This window comes from Natrix helvetica (genome assembly GCF_964273705.1).
Source record: "Natrix helvetica genome assembly, chromosome: Z".
NCBI classification, from domain to species: Eukaryota; Metazoa; Chordata; class Lepidosauria; order Squamata; family Natricidae; genus Natrix; species Natrix helvetica.
In genome coordinates, this window is record NC_138554.1 from 41,358,702 (window position 1) to 41,379,123 (window position 20,422).

General features: G+C 39.9%; 1 protein-coding gene across 6 annotated transcripts in view; it reads left to right on the forward strand.

Annotated features, from left to right (window-relative positions):
• Window positions 1-20,317, forward strand: part of PHOSPHO1 (phosphoethanolamine/phosphocholine phosphatase 1) — a 23,180-nt gene extending 2,863 nt beyond the window's left edge. For 3 of the 6 annotated variants that reach the window (XM_081969719.1, XM_081969716.1, XM_081969718.1), the window contains exons 2-3: window positions 15,490-15,592; window positions 17,089-20,317. In XM_081969719.1, coding sequence (XP_081825845.1) covers window positions 15,548-15,592; window positions 17,089-17,850 — 807 coding nt within the window. In that variant the 5' untranslated portion in view covers window positions 15,490-15,547 and the 3' untranslated portion in view covers window positions 17,851-20,317. Of the gene's footprint in view, window positions 1-1,955; window positions 2,495-13,925; window positions 14,330-15,489; window positions 15,593-16,639; window positions 16,777-17,088 lie in introns of those variants that run through there. The other 3 variants (XM_081969717.1, XM_081969715.1, XM_081969714.1) reach the window with 3 other exon arrangements.
• The last annotated feature ends 105 nt before the right edge of the window (window positions 20,318-20,422 follow it).

Below are 20,422 nucleotides of genomic sequence, written 5' to 3' on the forward strand. Positions count from 1 at the left end.
TATTCCATTCCAGGTCTGTTCCATGGACAGAGCATAGAACTTTACAATTGTTTTTTCTGAACAGATAGTTTAAAGTAGTCTTTTATTGGATCAGTACAACAAATACACATGGCATAACTTGTTTAATACTTACTGTACTATATAGAAGGGTACTGTTAGTCCATGTACTGCACCAGTCATCTACTCCCAATGTTCAGGATGACAGCTCCATTACCCCCGGTCTGTAAACAAGGTAGGATAGTATACAATAGTAACTTGTAGTTTCAATATATCCAGATGGCACCAAATTGGAAATGCTTATCCTAGAATAGTGCTTCTCAATCTTAGCAATATCAAGAAATGTGGGTTTCAACTCCCAGAATTCTCCCAGCCTTTCTAAAGGTGAAGTTCATACCTTGAAATTGCCACGGTTGAGAAAGGCTGTCCTGGAGCAAGAGTTGAATCTGATGCCAGTATTGGTAAAAATGTTAACAAGTAGTAATGGAATAGGAAAGTATGATTATGGCATGCTATGTTGCTGCTATCTTATACATATATGTTTATCTAGGAGTATGCTTCTTTGAGCTCAGTAGGGTTGGTTTGGTTTTAAGAAGATGCACAAATTGCACTACAGAATTATATCTTGCACTAAGCCTTTGCTTTTTCTTGGGTGAGCCCAAATTCCTACATAATCCCACACATCCCACACTGGGTTCCTAATCATAAATGCATGTGGACAAGCATTATTTTCCTTACACCTCTGCCAAATACTCACCCACATAGTCATACCCATATCAACCTAATACTGTTTTCGCCCAATTCTTACCACCCACATTTGCTTCTATTAATCTTTACAATATTTCAGCTTCTTTATTGTAATGCTGTAAACATCAGGCCTATTTTGTCATAATCTTATATGGTAGAAGAGAAACCAACAGTGAATTTAAAGTATGTTTGTGAAGTGTGTATCTTTAGTATATAGAGATCCATCTTAGACAAGCAAGCTGTTTTTCTGCATGAAGGAGTTGGCAATGTAAATTAATTTGCTAAAAATCTTTTCATTTCTTTCTTTTTGGAACTTCTGTAGATTTCTGTACTTATTGATTTTTTCTTTTCTTTTTGAGTTAGACTCTTCTCCATCTCTCTTTCTCTCTTCTGAGAGGGACTCTCACAGCCCAATCACTAACAGAGAAGTCATATGTTTATTTATTGGGGTTTCAGTGTACATCAGCAATTTCAAAGAAAAATCCACAGTGAAAACTAAATTTAGAAACTACCAAAATACTTTCTCAAATCCCTCCCTAATAAAAATGAGTCCATTAAAAAGGAATCAAAATCATACCTTTTACTATTTTCCTTACTGGTTACCGAAATTGACCAACATCCATTTCCTTGTTAAAAATAGTCCTTGGGGCGTCCAAACTTCATATTGCAATATATCACTTCAGTGACACAAATTTGCCTGTGAATTTGGCTCTTGTTTTCTCTTGCAAGGTTTTCAGAAGGATTATGAATGATTTGCCAGTCGCTTTATATGCTGAAAGTGCTACGATACAAGTAATGTTAGGTGTTAAATACATTTTCAGGGTTTTTTTAATTCTATAATGGCCAAAAGCAGCATTTCATGAAGATGGTAAAACAATGTTTGGTGTGTGTGTGTGTGATATAAAATCTTGCTTGCATGAATGACATCCTGTTCCATGCAAATACACTATGAATAAAACTAGTAGCTTTGGCTAGGGTTAATCCTTGCCTACTTTCCTCAACTTTCTCTGTGGAAAATAACTCATGCAGACCCTCAGTTATTTATTTATGCAGCACACAGAAAGAGAGGGAAAGAGATTGAAATATTTCTAATAAAGGATGCTATTCCAAATAGTTTTCCAAAGCATTTGCTTTCACCAACAAATTTTTAAGATCCTTGTTGGAGAAATATTTTCTTCATGGCTTTTGATTTAAAATATAAGCAGTGCAAAGGAAGGACAGTGGAATGAAACTGCTTTGGTGATTCTGGGACAAATGGCTAAATTCTAAGCAAGTATTTGAATCTGTAGGAACAGTTTTGGCTGGAGAATAAATCAGCTGACCCAGCAACTCTTATTCATCTGTCTGGGGCAAAAGCTAGTGGTACGAGGAGCATTTGTAGAGGAGGAGGAGGAGATGGTGAATATGTTCTCCTTTTGTTCTGCTATTCAACTGGCCTCTAACAAGTATCTGATATCTTCTGAAAGACTTCCTTAAAACATTAAGTTCTTCCACTCCCTTCCTTTGCTTTCGGAATAAGCCCAAATATTGGCATGACTCAGCAGAGCTATAGAGAATAACTCTGCTGACGTTTCCCTGTGTTTGGGCTGCAAGCTAAGAAGCTGCTTGGGGAAGGTTAATCAGGGACACAGATGGCATCCAGCCATTGTTTTTTTCCTCAGCCCAATGTTACCTCTACACAATCTCTTGAAAGGGAGGGGCTTTGAAAGTGCTTTGCGTGGCCCTCCCCACCCTTTCGTAAAAGCTGGCGGTCAGTACACAGAACAGCATGTGTTCTTTTGCTTTTCTTTTGCTTCTTTTCTTAAAATAGACAACAATGTTGTGTGTATAGGAATTCTGAAAGAGAATCTTTTGGGCTAAAGGGAAATCCTGCTGCTTCTGAGCTGCTTTCAACCTGCCTTTAAAAAAAAATCAACATTTCCTCCCTTTCCACTACTTAAAACAAGCACATGAGTGCCACTTTGTATTTCTAGCAATGGTCAGGATGGCCTTTAAAAAAAATCCTCTTTTTAAATTTTAATGTTCATCAAATCCATGTGTCAAAATTTGATTTTTCTCTATCTCCCACAAAAAGCCCACGAAGGGCTTCTGATTGTACCGGTTGATGAATTTCTTCAGTGATTTTTTCTCTCACAAGGGCTGTGAGACTTGACCATCATTGCCAGTTTTGTTGTATTTATTTGCCTTTCTTCTTTTGTGGGCATCATAGGATCTTTCCAGTGCTGAGCATATAGAAATCTGTTGAATATATAAAATCTGAGTATATATAAATGCTCTTAATATATATACCAATAAAATATCGTGTGAATTTCCCACTGTTTCATCTATAAGCCCAAACAAAAATGTTTTGCAGTCTAAATTGTACATTAATTTTCAAAATATTTTGAATTATATTACTGATTTTGATCCAATATTGCTTAACTCTTTTACAAGTCCATCAAAGATGATAAAAGGTTCCTATTTCAATCTTGCATTTCCAGCAACTATTTGGGGATCCTTGATACCATTAGCCAATTTATCTGGAAATAAATACCATTTACAATTCATTTTGTAGAAATTTCAGCCCCTTTAGCCACATGTCCCAAAGGTGCTTTTTCAAGAGGCAACTGGACTTTCTGGTTTTTCTCTGAAAATGTTTCACTTCTCATCCAAGAAGCTTCTTCAGCTTTGACTGGATGCTGGGGAGCTGAAGAAGCTTCTTGCACGAGAAATCAAGAAAAACCACCTTTTGAAAAAGCACCTTTGGGACAACCATGACATGGATAACTGAGAATCTCCATAGACCTTTAGCCACATATTTTTTCCATTGATCAATTAGTACATTATATTGAAATTTTATAATTTTTTGCCCAACTTATTATACAACTTTTAATTAATCCACATTTTCCAATTTTAACAAACCTCTGCCCTTTACCCAGAAATTGAAATTGGTCCTGTTTTAGTAAATATGATTTAATCACTACCCTGTGTGATATTAAAGAATTTTAAAGTATTCTACATATATCCATTCCATATAAAAACAGAGTGTGATCTGATATCAGTTAAGTAGCATTCATTCATGCAATTAGATCTACCTCTCTCCTTTCCTTGGGAGCTCAGAATTGTATGTTTAATATACCCTCCTTCAAATGTATCTTTATAACAATAGCAACCTGTGAGATTTGGGATCAGTCAGTATATTCAGGCCAAATAAATCTTGTCCTCTCCCATAGAGACATATGCATCTTGAAGATGGGTTTTTCTGATCCTAAAACTACACGATGCTTGTTTTCTTGGGAAATGTATCTGCTAGAAGGAGCCTGAACATTAGAGAAGCTGTTGTACTGCAACTCTTGCAAGTTCCACCTTACTTGCTAATTCATCAACTGAAGCATCCTCGTTTCTTTTAGCATTTTTGGTGCTTTTATTATCATATGCTAATAAAAGCTAATCAAAAAAGCTACCACTGAAACAGGAATGGCGTCCTTCTTGTTCTTTCAGAATGCCTCCTTTGACATCTAGTGATTAGACATTAACTTTCCGTTGAAACCATTTTCTGGATTTGGGGTAGGGTGACTATGGCATTGTGTGTCCCTGTGCTTGAGCAGCTAGGCAATTCAGCAGGACCACCTTTGCTCTACCAAAGGATTATGTGAAAGCCTCAGTTGTCAAAGACATGATGGGTGGCAAAAGTCAGTATTTCATAAGTTTGGAACCTCTGACTCCCTTTGTGGAGTTTGTGTAATATTGCTTAATCAGAAAGGAAATCATGTAATGGATGTATATGAATGTATGCAGTGAACAGTATTTTTGATCCCAAGACCTAGTTGGTGAATAGAGAGGATCATGTGAAACACCCATAAGTTTGGTTCCAATGAGACTGTTGTTGCCTTGTTGCTAATGGCTTTAGTTTTTTCTCTCTGGCAATTTTAACCATAGTGTGAAAAACAGGCTGTGTTTCCTCCTTCCCAGCAGTGCTGATGAGGGTTTTCTCCAAAAGGGAGAGTTCAGCGCTCATTCTCCTTGTGTTCCTGCACATTGAAATCTTCAGCCAGATGCTAGTCAGATGTGTGATGAGTGGTATAACCTTGCATACCCAAGAACCTGATCCTGCTGTGGTAGGGGCACATGCACAACCTCACATAACACCCTTATCCAGCGCAGTTTGGGCGTTGGCAGAAGTGGTGGTGATAGAAATACAGGGAGCAACCCGTAACAAGCTACAGGAAGAAGACTTTGAGGGATAGCGGCAAAACAGTTTGCCATTTGCAGGAAATGCAATGCATTGTTGTCCACACCCAGGTACCATTTGTACCTTGACCACGGAAGACTAAGAAGGAACTCCCTTATCTTATCAAGACTTCCCTGCCTGTCTGCTGTTTCTAGATTGTGAAGGCACTTCACTCTTAATAGGCACGTCCTTTTATGACATGCAACCGTTCCAAAGAACAAATAAATATAAATAAAGGCCAATGGAAAATAATTGCTGCTCCCCATTTCTCTCTTCCTGATTGAAACAAGGACAGGCTTTTTACTTTCTTGGCAACAATGAATTCTAAAAGCAGTTTTCCTCAAGGGTATCCTGGAAGGCCTGTGAACCCCTTCATGCCGTAATATTGTTACCTTGCCATTATGTTAAGTGGATTCAGGTAAAGATCTAGAAATCAAAGACCTGCCAATTACATTACTCTTGGAAAGGTGGCTTTGTCCAAAAGCTTCACTTTTCAAAGATCTTTCAGTCCTATTTAAGGAATTGTAGCATTTCCCCAGTTACCCTCTTGTAACCTCACAATATTTTATCACACATTTTTATTCTCTCATAATTCAACCATAGCTCTGCACTTGCAGGTTTTGTCTGCCAGTTCAAGAAAGTAAAATGCCCTCACTCAGCTTAGGGAACTATGGCAGGAAAGAAGTGACTGACTCACAATCAGCTATGAGTTCTTTGGCAACTCTCAAATGAAAAGAATGAAGCTTGTTTTAGCCCACAAAGGACTTTTTTTTTCTTATACTAAGCTTTCATAGAATTGAATGCATGGGTGGATTCAAAGAAAAGAAGGCTAGGGTTTTAAATGGCAAAGGCAAAAACTGTAATATTCAACTAGAACAGAGTCCAGCCATCCAGGGATCATTAGAATCACGATGTTTGTGGATCCCTTCCTTGCACACCAAATTCCTCCTCCTACCTTATTAAAAATAAGAGGATTTTTTAAAATGGAAAACCAGAATAATGTAAAGTAACCACAAGTGTCTGATACCATCTCCTCCTACCCGCCCAGAATGTTATTGCAATGAATATAAGCCACATAAGTTTTGTTGGAAAATGAAAACAGCAAGTGGCTGCGGTCCTGTGTTTTCTCTGAAAGAACATCCAGAAAAAAAGAACATTTGCTAAGCAGTAGAAATCTGTCAAAAGCTGCTTGAGGTGATGCCAGGAAGAAAATTTCCTTTGGGGAAAACGGGCATTGTGTCCATTTTGTGATCCGGAAGCCTCCCTCTGCTCCCCATTTTGAGAGGACCCAAAGAACACACTCTTGAAAATCCAAATGTGTCCTAAAGATACAACTGCAGATCGCCAGTAAGGAATTTACCCAAGTTTAGGTAGTATAACTGATGGGTAAAATTTTGGCTCTCCAGACAAAGCGATGACCTTGGGTTGAGTGATGGTAGAAAGAGAGAGATGCCTTGAATGTAGACAATAGCTGGAGGAGAGTGCTGACAGACCAGCGGTATCCTGACATACCTGACTTGAATATATAAATTAAGCAAGCATTGGTGGTAAAACGTCTCCAAGTTGAGTATTGCTTTCTGATGGATTGAATTCATACAGCTAATTTTGGTACATTACTGTATATAGTATGAACCCGGCCAAGGTGATTTATTTGTGCTTTGGCGCGTGTGAATGCAGGGGCCTCACTAAACATGACATAAGCCATAGAAGGAGACCAGTACTTTGCTCTATAACAAAAAGATATGGTCTAGGAATGTCCTCTGTGGGTGGTACAGCAATGTCAAGATGGCAGCTGAAAATTCTGGGCATTGCTCATGCCAAAAAAGAGGCAGGTCTTCCTTTGTGTAGTTAATAATAATTAATAATAATAATTTATTAAATTTCTAGACTGCCCCCTCTCCCCGGAGGGACTCGGGGCGGTGTACAGGAATGAATTTAAAAACATACAAACAATCATATACATAGCTAAAAATCAAATTAAACAACCCCTGTACGAATTTATAAAAATTAAAAACAGACCCTAAAACCAATCCTAAAAATTTAGAAATAAAACTGAGGTGAGAAAGATGGAATTAGGCCAAGCCGGCTAGCTGGAATAGGTGGGTTTTAAGTTTCTGACGGAAGGAACGGAGATCCGTAGTCATTCTAATGTCGGGGGGAAGGTCATTCCAGAAGGTCGGGCCCATCACAGAGAAGGCCCTTCCCCTAGGCGTCACCCTCTATGTAATGGCCACTACCTTGGCTTTTTCTCTGTCTCTTCCCTGCAGATGTCCATGTTGTGATTTTGTACACCTTTGTAGACAGCCTTTTTCAGGAAATTCCATTACTATGACCACCACTAATCAATCTAGTTATCCCTTCACTACAGGAACCAATCAACCAGCAATCTGTAGCTACAAAACAGAGCCGGTTCTCGGTGAACTCTTTCAAGACATGCTTTCTATGTTTAGAGCGAGCTTTCTTAAATTTTTCTTTTGTGCTTCTGTAAACCTAAGCCTGCTCTTTCCTTCCATTTGCTCAGGAGTGGTTTTCTTTAATTACTACTTCGAAATACTTTTTTTTCTTAGCTCTTGTGTAAGATGAGAGGTTTTGTCCTGCTGTTATTTTCTGGTTTGCATAAAGCAGGAAGACAGTGAAGAAAACAACGCCTGCATGTAAGAGGAAGAGGAAAGTTCTGCTTATGTCAACAGCTTTTGTTTCATCACTGCAGATACCATTGGGATAACATCTTTGTGCTGAAGGGCTGGTCCTGCAGCATTCTGGCCCATAATTCTAATCATACCCCAGTGTGAAGTAAAACTCAAAACAATGTCTGTGCTTTGGAAGAAACTGGATTAGGCAAGTTGGAACAAGGATGATTTCTAACAAGGGGGGGAAAGGTGATCCCCAGGAAACCATGTTCCTTTGAGTTACATTAGGCCCATGTTGCTCGCGATTTTGATTTCTGTAGTAGAAATGAAGAGCAGATGTGCAAAAGCTTGTGACAAAGCTAGCATTAACAAAGATTGTTAAAGATTTTCTGACATGGTAGAGTGCATTTTTCTGGGATCCCAGTCATGGGTCCTGTGGTATTGTCTATGCATTGTGGTTGTCATCTGCCCAGATTCCTGCAGCATAGGTGAAATAATTGCAAGTAGATGCTTTAACATATTGTCAAAATCACAAAATAGTGTTGCTAATTTTAGTTGGGCCCAAAGTACCAATAACTCATCTTTTTAAAGGTAGAGAATGTGTGGCTAAGCCTATGCAATACATCTGTTGGTGAATTTCTTGAAAAATAGGGGATTTATGCCTGAACTCAGGAAGGCTGATCCAATCTCAATGGCGTCCTTAGAGCCATATCTTTCCATTCATTTGTATCATCATGAGTGGGATGTGAAGATAATTCACTGTCTTTGAGGTTTGTCTTCCTTGGGCTGGACTATAAATGCTGAATGCAAGTAGCTGTGTGTGGCAGGTTGTCCCCAGCACTAAAAATAAAACCCACAATTTGCTGTGCCACATATTACTGAACTTAATTGCTGCCTTGGCATTGCATACATGTTCTACATAGTGCTTGCCAACCTGGGGGCAGTCTAGGACAGAGAATATCATGTGGGAGAGCACAGTGGGAGAAAACCACGCTGGCCTTCCTGATGTTAGAATTATGCCATCTGCTGGTGTAGATACTGAATTAGTGTGTTCCAAAAACAGATTTTGTAAGAAAACTAGGGGGACTGGATAGGCAGCCATTCTGATTTCACTGCAAAAAAGATTTGTTACCTTAGCACAAACTTAGGATTTCTCTCTGCACTGAGTATTGTTTCAAGCTTTTTATCCAATCTCTTGATCAGAGCCTGCTATGGCCATTTCAGATTTAATTCTCCTCTCAGCCTTTCCATTTCCCAAATTGGACTAATCGTCAGTGCTGACAGCAGCCTGACTCCTGTGTTTCATCAGTCCCTGTAGATCAGGGGTGTCAAACTCCCATCGTCACAGCAGCATCATGTGATGTACCAGGGGACTTTTTCCCCCTTCGCTAAACCGAGTGTGGGTGTGGCTAGCACGTGACGCATTTGGCCTGCGGTCACAAGTCATGAGGAGGGAATCTCTCTTTCTATCTTCATGCATACAACTTGGTGAGGTAGGCTAGGCTTAGTAAGAGTGAATGGCTCAGTAGTAAGGCGTAATGGAGTGAGCTCCTGCTACTTGTCCCAGCTTCTGCCAACCTAGCAGTTCAAAAGCATGTAAAAATGCAAGTAGAAAAACAGGGACCACCTTTGGTGTGAATGTAACAGTATTCTGTGTGCTTTCGGCATTTAGTCATGCCGGCCACATGACTACGGAGACGTTTTTGGACAGCTGTGGCTCTTCAGCTTTGAAACAGAGATGAGCAACGTCCCCTAGAGTCAGGAATGACTAGCACATATTTACGAGGGGAACCTTTACCTTAGTAAGGCCCAAGCAGAAAGAACACGGAACCTGAGTCTCTCCTAGCTCCAATACACTATCATACTCAGTGCCCCACATTGCCCATTCTTTAATCCAAAATGTGTGGAGAGTTTTGGTTTGCAGAAAACTGAGTTAGCATTAAGCAGTCTAGAGAATCCTGGCTGCAGAAGGAGGTCTTTGAAAGTGGGCTATAAATTAAATGTTTAATGTGGCACGAAGAGAAAAAAAAGAGTAAGTTCGTAAGAAGTAGAGCTGTTCCATTATATTTATATAAATTCATTTCCATTACATTTGGTCCTGTCTACTTTCTGAGAGGGGTTATCAAGAATGCCATTCAAAGGTCAAAAGGAGGCTTCAACCCTCCCACCTCTCAAAGTTGCACCTCTTTATTTTAGGCTAACATATACGATGGAAGAATGTGAATCCTTCTTGATGTTCCCATGATAGATATCCCATGTGTAAGACAAATCACCTTACACACGAGGCTCTTTTTGTTGCAAGTCAACATTGCTTTGTTTTGCATATTTGCTGGAAAAACTTTGTCAAGGCTCAGAATTTCCCTAGTTTGCAATATAAACAGACAGGTTGTACATTGGCTGGCAGTCTGAGCATTACAAAGGACAACTAATGGGAATACACATATGTTACATGTGTAAACAGATGACTGGAAGCACATTCTTTGTGCTGTCCAAATACTTCTATTCCTCATCAAGATCAAAGAAACTTTTTCAGTCAGTTGATAGCAGAATCTGACTAGATCACTATGCACTGTCTGGAGACTCTGTGAGACTTCAACATTTTATCTTACTTCATCTTAATATTCAAACAATAAATGGATCCTTCAATGAATGTATATGGAGCTTTAAAAAAAAGACCCCACCCAAGTATGGGAGACCATCCTTATTTGTGTAACTGGTGGCATACATGACTGCCCTTAATGCTTTAAAAGCAGGTTGCCTTATTCAGATGAAATCCTACAATCCCTGCAATATTCAAATATATTCTTCAGGGACAAATGGCAGGTTACACAGGATTTTTTTCTGCACATAAGGGGTCAGTAGAGCACAAGAAATAAATAATTTCTCCTTTTCAAAAGGTCAGCAAGTTAGCAATGCATGCTAATTTATACAATTTATAATTAATTTATACAATTATCCAAATATTGATGTCAGTCTGCATAATTTGTAGTTCTATAATATTCCTAGCTCTTGGAAGCTTCTAAACTTTCTAGATGTGCCACCTGCTCTGATCCTGCTCTGTATGTGTGGATAACTTTTGAATTGCAATTACTACTAAGTTTGATTGACTTGGGTCTTTTTTCCAGTTTCTGGTTCTTTCTCTTACCTGATAGAAAATATTAGAGGAAAAGTTGGAAAGTGATTGATTGATTGATTGATTGATTGATTAGATTTGTAGAGCAACATTGCTGAAAAATACATATTTGCATGGGCAAGGATCAAATCTTTATTTGGTCATAGACCAGCAAATAAAATGCAAGAATCGCAATTAATTAATAAAAAAAGAAAAAAATTAAAATATCTTTAAAAAGGTTAAAGTAAATGCTATGGCATTTTGTGCAATCTATAGTACCTGGCTGTGGGCAAGGAAATAAAATCAGATTGATCTGATAATAACGTCTTGAGAAAAAATAAATTGGAATGACCAGGATATTTAGTAAAGAGTGAAAATAATAATTCCAGCCAAGCATTTGCACAGAGAACCCAATAAAGAATAATATATTCCATTGATTCAATCATTCCTCTACCTCATGGACATAGTAGAGTATCTGTTCAAAGAGGATTTTTTTTGTTATCTTCATTCAGTGACAGCTGTTTTGAGAGCATTAAATCTGGCTAAGGACAAGGCCCATTTGGAATTGTTGTGTGACTGAGATATCTAGCTGGTTGGAAATGTGCAGAATGGCTTAAGATGTTTCTGGGTAGAGATGCAAAGTCTGTTTGCAGCTCTACATCAATGGATCACTGTTTGAGATCAATAAGCGTACAATCACCACCTATCAAGGTGATGGCTGGCCATGAATAACCATAGGGCTGCAATTTGGCATGTATTGCCTGGCTCCAGAAACCCTGGGAGCTGTCATGGGGCCACACTGACTGGAAAGAAAGAGAACTTAATCTAGTAAGAGAAGATGTAAATCCATGCAGAAGTTTCAATTTTAAGAAGGTCAGCTTCATGGCGAAGAACCAAGTTCAAGCAAGATGCTGGAAAGATGGTTCTCAAAAACCTGGACTGAACTCTTTAGGAGCTGAACTGAGCAACAAAAAGGAGGTGGGCTCGGATATTAACTGAGAAGACTATAATTGCTGCAGGGTTACGGTTATCAATTGCTTGGACTACAATTCCCATATATTTAAAAGTCTTGACTTGCTCTATTAGGTGGTTATTTAGATGCCAGATATTCCTCTCATGGCATATCTTAGCAAGGCAATGACATTTCCACAATTCTTAGAATGAGTAGTAGAGATTAATTGGTCCCACGACTGCATCAGGGCTCGCCTCTTCTTTGCCTGTAATACTCATTTATATTTCCCCTTGAATAAGAGCAGGTCTTGAGCTGAGTAGGAGAAAGGATCCTTTTTGTATTTCTTAAAGCAGGAAATTAATTGTTTCTTGGCTGGCTGGCAATTTCTATTGAATTGGGATTGGTTAAAGAAGGTCTGATTTCTATTAGTGCCAGATGGATGGATAGAGAGAATTGGCTGGAGAAGCTGAACTAGCTGAATGGCAAAGTCTGTTCAGGGGACTTGTCATCCAAAACAGCTACAGTATATGTAGGTGAAGTGTGTCATTGGCAGAGAGCATTTGGGTTAGTTAGTTTGTTTTTCCTCTGACCTGTCCATTTTGTGACCCGTGGGGGTATATGTGTGTGTGTTCTTCCATGCTGTAAACTTCTGATTGATTGTTTCACCTTTGCCAGTACACGTATGTACTGTATATTCTTTTGTAGAGATACCCACTATTATTACAAACCTCTGTGCGATGTATTTGCTTCTGGGTAATCTCACATAGTCATACCATGCGCACTCTGACATAATTCATTGGTGTGGTTGGTTCTGCCCAGAAGTGGGTTCCTACCAGTTCGGCCGAGTAAGTAGTAACTCGGCCTGCCACGCCCACAAACTCATTTTATCGGCAGCATCATAAGTGCCGCCATCTTGTTTTTTGTTTCTGCGCATATGCAGAAGCATTTTTTTTACTATTGCGCATGCGCGTCCCTGAGCAAACCGGCAGTAGAAGAAGCCAGGAAACCCCCCCCCCCCCCAGTTCTGCTCCAGTGATGTTCTTCCTGCCTCAGGGGCTTCCATTGTCATGATTTCATGTGATTCTCGGGCAAAAGTTTTCCTGGAAGACTAGAACGTGTGGCAGTTATTGGGTATGTTAAGCTGCAAATGCCCATCTCATGTTTTTGGTGCAGCCACCACCTGACTCAGATTGTGGTTCCCAGAATTTTAGGCAATCAAAACTTTCCTGTTAACTGTCAGCAGCATCCAGCTTTTTATTCTTTGAAGTTTCTAGATGTTGTGCTATTTCAATAGAGGCCAGGATGGAGGAATTTGAATCTGCTCCAGAGGCTCTATGTTGATATCCATCTATCTAGATTCCACAGGACAGAGGAGGGGACCAACAGGTCTTCTCTCAAAGTTATGGCAATTGTCTTGGGTAGTTGGTAAAACCAGATCAATAAGAGGTCTGGCTACTTTGTGTATTGCCACTAGACTTTCTCTCAAATTGTCCAGCCTTTTAATATCAGCGTTTTCCAAATCTGGCATGGCACTAAAAGAGTTAATAAGATTTTTTTCTTTTGCAGAAAGACCCCTGTGCATTGTCTTGCTTTAGATAAAGAATTTTTTTTTGCGTGGGCAGTCATCTCTCAGGACAGAATTGATAAAATGTCCTTGAGATTAAATGAAGTTGAGTTTATTCTTTAACGTGGTAATACTCTCATGGCCAGATTGGCTTAGGAGTGGGCTGAGTTCCTCTGAGCAGAACACACATTGTAGAAGATTGGAAATGAAGCAGAAAAGTTTTCATTTCAAACAACACTCTGGGAACTGTAAGTAAAAATTTCTACTAGATGGAAACCACTCAACCTGTTGTAAGTCAATCAGCTGGTTTTCACAGCATAGTAACTGGCTTAAGGATAAGATAATTGTTCTTTTTGATCCACATCATCCTTTATTTGCTATTATTTAATATTTATGAGGTGATTTGTTTAGATTATACTTACAGTTTAAAGAGATTTACAGTCTCTCCTTTGGTTACATGCCCACTGGAGGTTTGTTGTTCCCCTTTCCCAGGGGAGTGTTCAGCTCTCTTGGATTGTTGCTCTTTCTTTTCCTAGGTGTAAAGGGAAGGTTGCCCATTGGCTTCCGTACTGGCTACTTTTGTGACAAACTTTATACAGGAGATTCATGCTTTCGCTCGGGGGGGGGGGGGAATTGGCAGCCTGGGGGCTGAATGTGTCATGCTCAGGTCATGCCCACCCCAGGTCCATGAAGGGAAAAACATCGTAAAATACCACATGACGGCAACGTCACGCCGCGAGTTTGATACCCATGCTTTAGCTAGTTGTCATTCGGCTGGTTCTTACAAAGAACTCTTTCAAGGAGCCCACTTTGATTTTAAGTGTTAACCAACAAGTCAAAGATAGAAGGAACTGTATGAGCTGCCAGAAGACTGTTTGATTAGAAAACCAGTTACATTTTTGTTCTTTAGGTTTATCAGGTAGGTATTCGCACCCTCATCCTGTAATAACTATGCAACTGCAGAGCAGATTGCGTGTGTGTTTGGTGGGGGAGAGGCCTTTTCCACTGAAGAGGAGAGATCTGTAAGCTGTTGACTTTCAATCTCTGCTTCTAAAGCATCATACCCAACGGAGGAATTTGAGGGAGTAAGAATACCTAGAGGCTGCCTGCTCATTAGGTAACTATCGACTTTCAACTGTTTTGTCAGCTTGGCTCTAGCTTGCCTTGCTGAATGTGTAGAATATCTCTTCTTTCTTTTCCCCATGAGGATTAGTAGAATCCTGGAGTTTTCTCAGCTCTTTTTAAATGTTGAGGCTTCCATAAGGCAGCGGAAGTGTGGCATTTACAACAATAGATTAAAAATATGGGGATAAAGAGATACTTTTCCAGGAAATCTCTCTGCCAACTTAGCTTCTTCCTCATGGGTAAGGAGTAATCCAGCCCTGGAGCCAAAAGAGTGAAAGAAACGCTTGAGGTTTACAAGAGATGGGCAAGCTGGCTGGAGATTGTTGCATTCAGAATGCATCACATCTGGGAAGTGCTAAGTTGGAGGAAGTTGTTCCAGCATCTGGTGGCTACCCAGGCACTGAGAGTTCATCTCTGTTTAAAAAGTCAAAATATTTCGCCGTTTTTTTTATGATAGAAAAATTCAACTCCTCCTGCTACACATGTTTTTTATTAGGATTTGGCAAGGCAGTTTCAATGAATAGAGGCAGATTGGTCCTTCTTTTTGCTGTGATGGTTTTCTTAGGCACAAGAAGCTGCATTTCCAGGTTGATGGGGGAAGTTAAGACATTTATCTCTTCAGCTCTGCAGCTAATTGAACCGTGCTAAGGAGAGGCTCTTATGCAGTCTTGTACTTGGTGAGGATTTTCTGTTGTCAAACAAGCAATAAAGGTAGTCCTCGACTTACAACCACAAGTGAGTTCAAAATTTCTGTTGCTAAGCAAGACAGTGTTTTTTTCCTCATGATTTTCTTGCCACAGTTGTTAAGTGAATCACCATAGTTATTAAGTTAGTAACATGATTATTAAGTGAAACTGGCTTCCCCATTGACTTTACTTGTCAGTAGGTCACAAAAGTTGGTCACATGACCATGGGGAATGCTGCAACAGTTGTAATTCTGAAAAATGGTCATAAGTCACTTTTTTCAGTGCTGTTGTAACTTTGGTCACTAAACAGATGGCTGTAAGTCAAGGACTACCTATAATTATCAAAGTCATTTGGGAAAACAGACTGCAGAGTTTATTTTCAGTATGGGGCAAAATCTAAAGTGAGCAGGACAAGCTGAACAAAGTTGGCATTCATAAAATCAGTGACCTCTGGTTTCTTTGGCAGCAAAGGGAGTATATACATTGGGGGATGCATCACGTTGGAAACTAAAGTACTGAAGAAGATGAAAAGGTGTTTTGAAGGTATCGGGCTGCAATGCTTTCTTAAGGTGAGCACTATTCTCAGAAAACTTGGGGTAGAAAAGAAAAGAATCATCGGATACTGTATTGACATGATACGAAATAACACTGTGGAACAGGGTGGCCAGAGGCTTTGTGGTTCAGTTTAACTCCATACCCCTGCCACTCAAAAGCTGTAGGCCACGCTGCTTCATATATTAGACCTCATCAACGAATGGGAAACATCAGAGGTAAGAAAATCGAGAGGGACATGTTTGGAGATGATGTGGAAGGCGCAGCCCATCTGGCGAGTCTTCAAAATTCCCCCTACATCAGGCAGAAAACTTTTATTGAACAATTGCAAATGCAAAACCTTGTTCTAAAATTAAACTGAAACTTCAAAATCTCAGGCAATCCATATTCAATATCAGTGCAAATAACTGCTTAAAGCTGCCCATTATGTTAACCACCTTTCCTCCAATCCTTCATGTATTCCAAAATTCGCTGGTAGCCTATCACTGCCTCTTTTTTACAAGCAAGAATTCCAAGGACATAAATTGCCTTGATCAGGAAAGGATGTGACCAGGATTAAAAGAAACTTAAACACTGATCCCCTGTGCTGAGTACTTAAGCCTCTTAAGTTCAAGAACTGAAGATACGTGAGGAGAAAATATGATGTCCCACTTGGACTTAGAGTGGGCACAAGACAGTAATAGGCAATGATGATGTAATTCACTTGGAATTACTTGCAATCTCAATTTTATTACAACAGGGCTAAGCGATTTCATCAGAAATGTGAAAATTATTAATAATTACAGACCTTAATAGCATTGAACAGGGAGATAAAAATCATCACATCTTCAAGAAGTTGTAAGCCACCAAAGTTACTAGTCCTTGTGAATGCAAACACCTGAAAGCATTCTAACCCTTTCAGGGAGTAAAGGTTATAAAATAGAATGTATAAGTAGCAAATTCCATATTTGTCACTATTCCCTCTTTTTTTCCCCCTCCATGAACCAAGATTAAAAATAAGAGCATATCAAAGATAGAATTTAATTTTTTTTTAAGCATAGTCATACATTCTTTGCTTTGGTTAGGGCCAAATAGAGGTATCATCTATTTGTGCATGAAAATGATCTTCTGCTATGGATTCAGCTGCCTATGTACTCAACATCTCATCCTTTGCCTGCTGTTTGTGGCACCTCAGAACATCTGCAGACAGTTCATGGTTCAGGTAGGAAGGAGAGAGTACACCAAAGTTGGAGCCAAAAATATGCAGAAATATTTTTGAACACTGTTTTGCCATTCAAGGGAAAGCATTCAGTTCTTATCTTTGCTGGAAGTGGCATTATAACAGTCATCACAGGGAGATATGTGGATGTTAATACCCAGAATTCTCAGGAATGGCTGTGCTGACTGGGTAAATTCTGGGAGTTGTCAAGGTAAGGAAGGCAATCGGGTTGGGCATAGGCTGCATTGTCAGAAGGGCAAAGCAACGTAAACACTGTAGTTGACTTTCCATTAACCAAACCTCCTTTTGTTGCAGGATGGGCCAATGGCGGCCACACAAAGCCAAAAGTACCTCCTGGTCTTTGACTTTGATGAGACCATTGTAAATGAGAATAGTGATGATTCTGTCGTCCAGGCTGCTCCTGAGAAAAAGCTGCCAGAGTCCATACGCCAAACCTTCCAGGAAGGCTTCTACAATGAGTACATGCAGCGGGTTTTGAAATATCTGGGGGATCAAGGGGTAAAGATGGCCGACTTCAAAGCAGTCTATGAAAAGATTCCCTTCTCTCCTGGCATGCAGGAGCTCTTCCAGTTCCTCTCTAAGCACCAGAACCGCTTTGAGATTATCCTCATCTCCGATGCCAACATGTTCGGCATCGAATGTTCCTTGAAGGCCGCAGGGGTTTACTCCCTCTTCCGTAAAATATTCAGTAACCCTTCTAGCTTTGACAAGACAGGCTACTTCATCTTGGGTCCTTACCATTCACACAATTGCCCACGGTGCCCTTCAAATATGTGCAAACAGAAGATCCTGACTGAATACCTGGAAGAAAGAGCTCAGGAGGGAAACAAATTTGAGAGAATCTTCTATGTGGGAGATGGAGCCAATGACTTCTGCCCTTCCATGGCAATGAAGTCAAATGATATTGCCTTCCCAAGGAAGGGCTATCCTATGCATCAGCTCATCCAGGAAGTGGAGAAAAACCAACCCGGGGCTTACCGGGCTACTGTAGTCCCTTGGGACTCTGCCATAGAGGTCCGTTCCCACCTTCAAGAAGTTCTCAAGGAAACATCCTGAGGGAAAGACTTGGCAGAAGCAGCAATTCTCCTTGATTTACCTGCCATACAGCATGGAAAGATCTCAGCAATTAACCTTGCACTGCCTCATGCTTGGCTTCTGCTCTGTTTCCCTCTCTCCCACCCTTTCTCTCATTGTGCACAGGTCTGTCTCTGGACCTCCCCTTCTTTTAATCTCCAGATAAGGGCTCTCTCTATGCAGTTTGGCAATCCATTCCAGGAAGGGTGGGTGGGGTACCTGCCGCCTCACATGCTTTGCTTGCCTATGAAGAAAATGCTGCTGCATTCCTTAAAAATTGCTTCTCCATTTTGGGGTTACAGAAAAGGCTTCTCTCTGCTACCAAAGCATATGAAAGCAGTCATGGGTCCTGCCTCATTGAAGATGACAATAAAATCATCTGCTGTAGATCCAAATGGAGCAGAATTATGTGTCTGCTAGATCAGGTTTTATTTAATCTATGATTTATCCACTCAGTCAGGTTTGGCTGAGTTCATATACTATTAAGCCATAAACCACGGTTCACAAACCATAGTGGCTGGATTCGCACATCAAAACAAAGCAAGTATTGTGTAATGTAAAATAAACTGTTATCTATATCTTCAAAAACTATGCCCAAAAGGAGAAAAAAAAGTGCTACAAGGTAATTTCAGTGTATCATTGTTGCTGGGCAGGACATAATCATCTAATTGAGTCCAAAATACTGATTTCTTTAAGGGCTCATTTTATTGCTGAGATCAATACCGTAGGGTATACTTCCTCAACCTGCTGCTCTCCAGATGTTTGGCTTCCACAATTCTCAGTCAACATAGCCAATAACCAGGGATTTCAAGAGCTAAACATGGGCTGGACATTGCAGTTCCTTTATAAGGTGCCAGATTGGCAGGGCGACTTTTAGCCAAGCAAATTTTAAGAGAAAACAAGAGAAGACTCTTGCCATAGTAGCATGTTGATCAGTCACCTAGAACACAGGTCCCCGGCCCTCGGCTGCGGCCCACTACTAGGCCTTGAGCCTTTCGGAACCGGGCTGCGGAAGAAGTGGGCAAGTGTGGAATCCTCTCCTCTCCCCCCCCCCACTGCCATTCAGCAAAGCTGAAAAGGTTGGGGAACTCTGATCTAGAAGAACCTCAAGGAAGCATTTCAGCTGCTCCAAAAGAAATTGCTACCTAAACGAGGCATGTGGTGCTACCTATTTGATGTATAGAAACAAGAAAACAAAGTATTTTAGATGTCAGAGAGGGGGTCTGGCTGAGGAATTCTGGGAGTTGAAGTCCACAAGTTGCAAAGTGGCCAAGGTTGGAGCCCCCTGGTGTAGGGAACATGTTAAAAACAACTATTGCTGATGATAATTGATGTACAGCTTGGCCCTTCAGATGTTGCTATGCTATACCACCTTATAATAGGCTTGTTACTTGGGGTTGTTTGCAGTTATAATTCAGCAGTAACTGAATAACCACAATTCCTGACTCCTGACTGTAGAAATGTAGAAAGTAGGAGACTACAGGAAACTACATGGAAAAAAATCTGCTATTTATGTATGTATTTCCCATTCATCCATAATTATCCTGTAATTTCAGATCTAACTTTGCACTTTTTTCCCTCTGTTCTATTCAAATAATACTGCATATACTCCCTGATAAATTGGAGGCAGAGGGATAAAGGGAAATGGTCTTTCTGGAGAAAATAATTCACACACTTCCCAGCTTGCTAACAAGATGTCCAGGTTGAATGATGGTGCTGCATTATGGCTTCCTAAAATGATTCAGGGAGCTTTATAAGAATGAATATGTTAACTATGCTAAACTCTGTATTTCATGTTTTGCTCAGGAAAAGGAATACAATCAATATGCGATTAGTGACATTACGGAAGTATGGGATCAAGTTAGAAAGAGAAGTCAGTGGAACATGTTCATCCAGACAAACTACAGTCATAACACTGCCACAACAGACACACAACAGTTATGCATTAAATTTCAAGAGTTGACACAACCATAAAACACCTAGATTATGCTTTTTTCTGTGCAACACTGGAACAGGTTTCCACTGAATTATGTTACTCTAGATACTCATGTATTGCTGCCAGAATAATTTCCATTTATTAAAATTGAGCATTTGACTTTTCTCTACGAAGGTGTTGTACCCCAAAACTCCAGGACTTCCCCTTGGCTTGAAATGTGCTTGCCATCTCGGATTCATAACCAAACCAGCAGACTGTTTGCCCATATCATCTTTTAAAATGTTTATTTGTAATCCTCTCTTGGTCTGTATTCTCTGCAAATATCCCATATTCTTTTGTGTTGTATTCCTTTCTGCTTGTTATTTTTGGAATTTAAAGCCATGGCAACTCTTTTATAAGCACACACACACACAAACACATCATACAAAAAATACCTAGCAAATATTAAATGTTAAGTTATCTTTTGTATACTCAGCTGACACAAATTGCTTATAAAGTATATTCAAATATCTATTTCATGATTCCTGTGTTTCTAGAGTCTTGAATGTGTGGAATCCTCATGATGGGTAAGGCTTCCTTCTCTTTCACCTGAAGCCCTACCTCATAAATTAGCTTTAT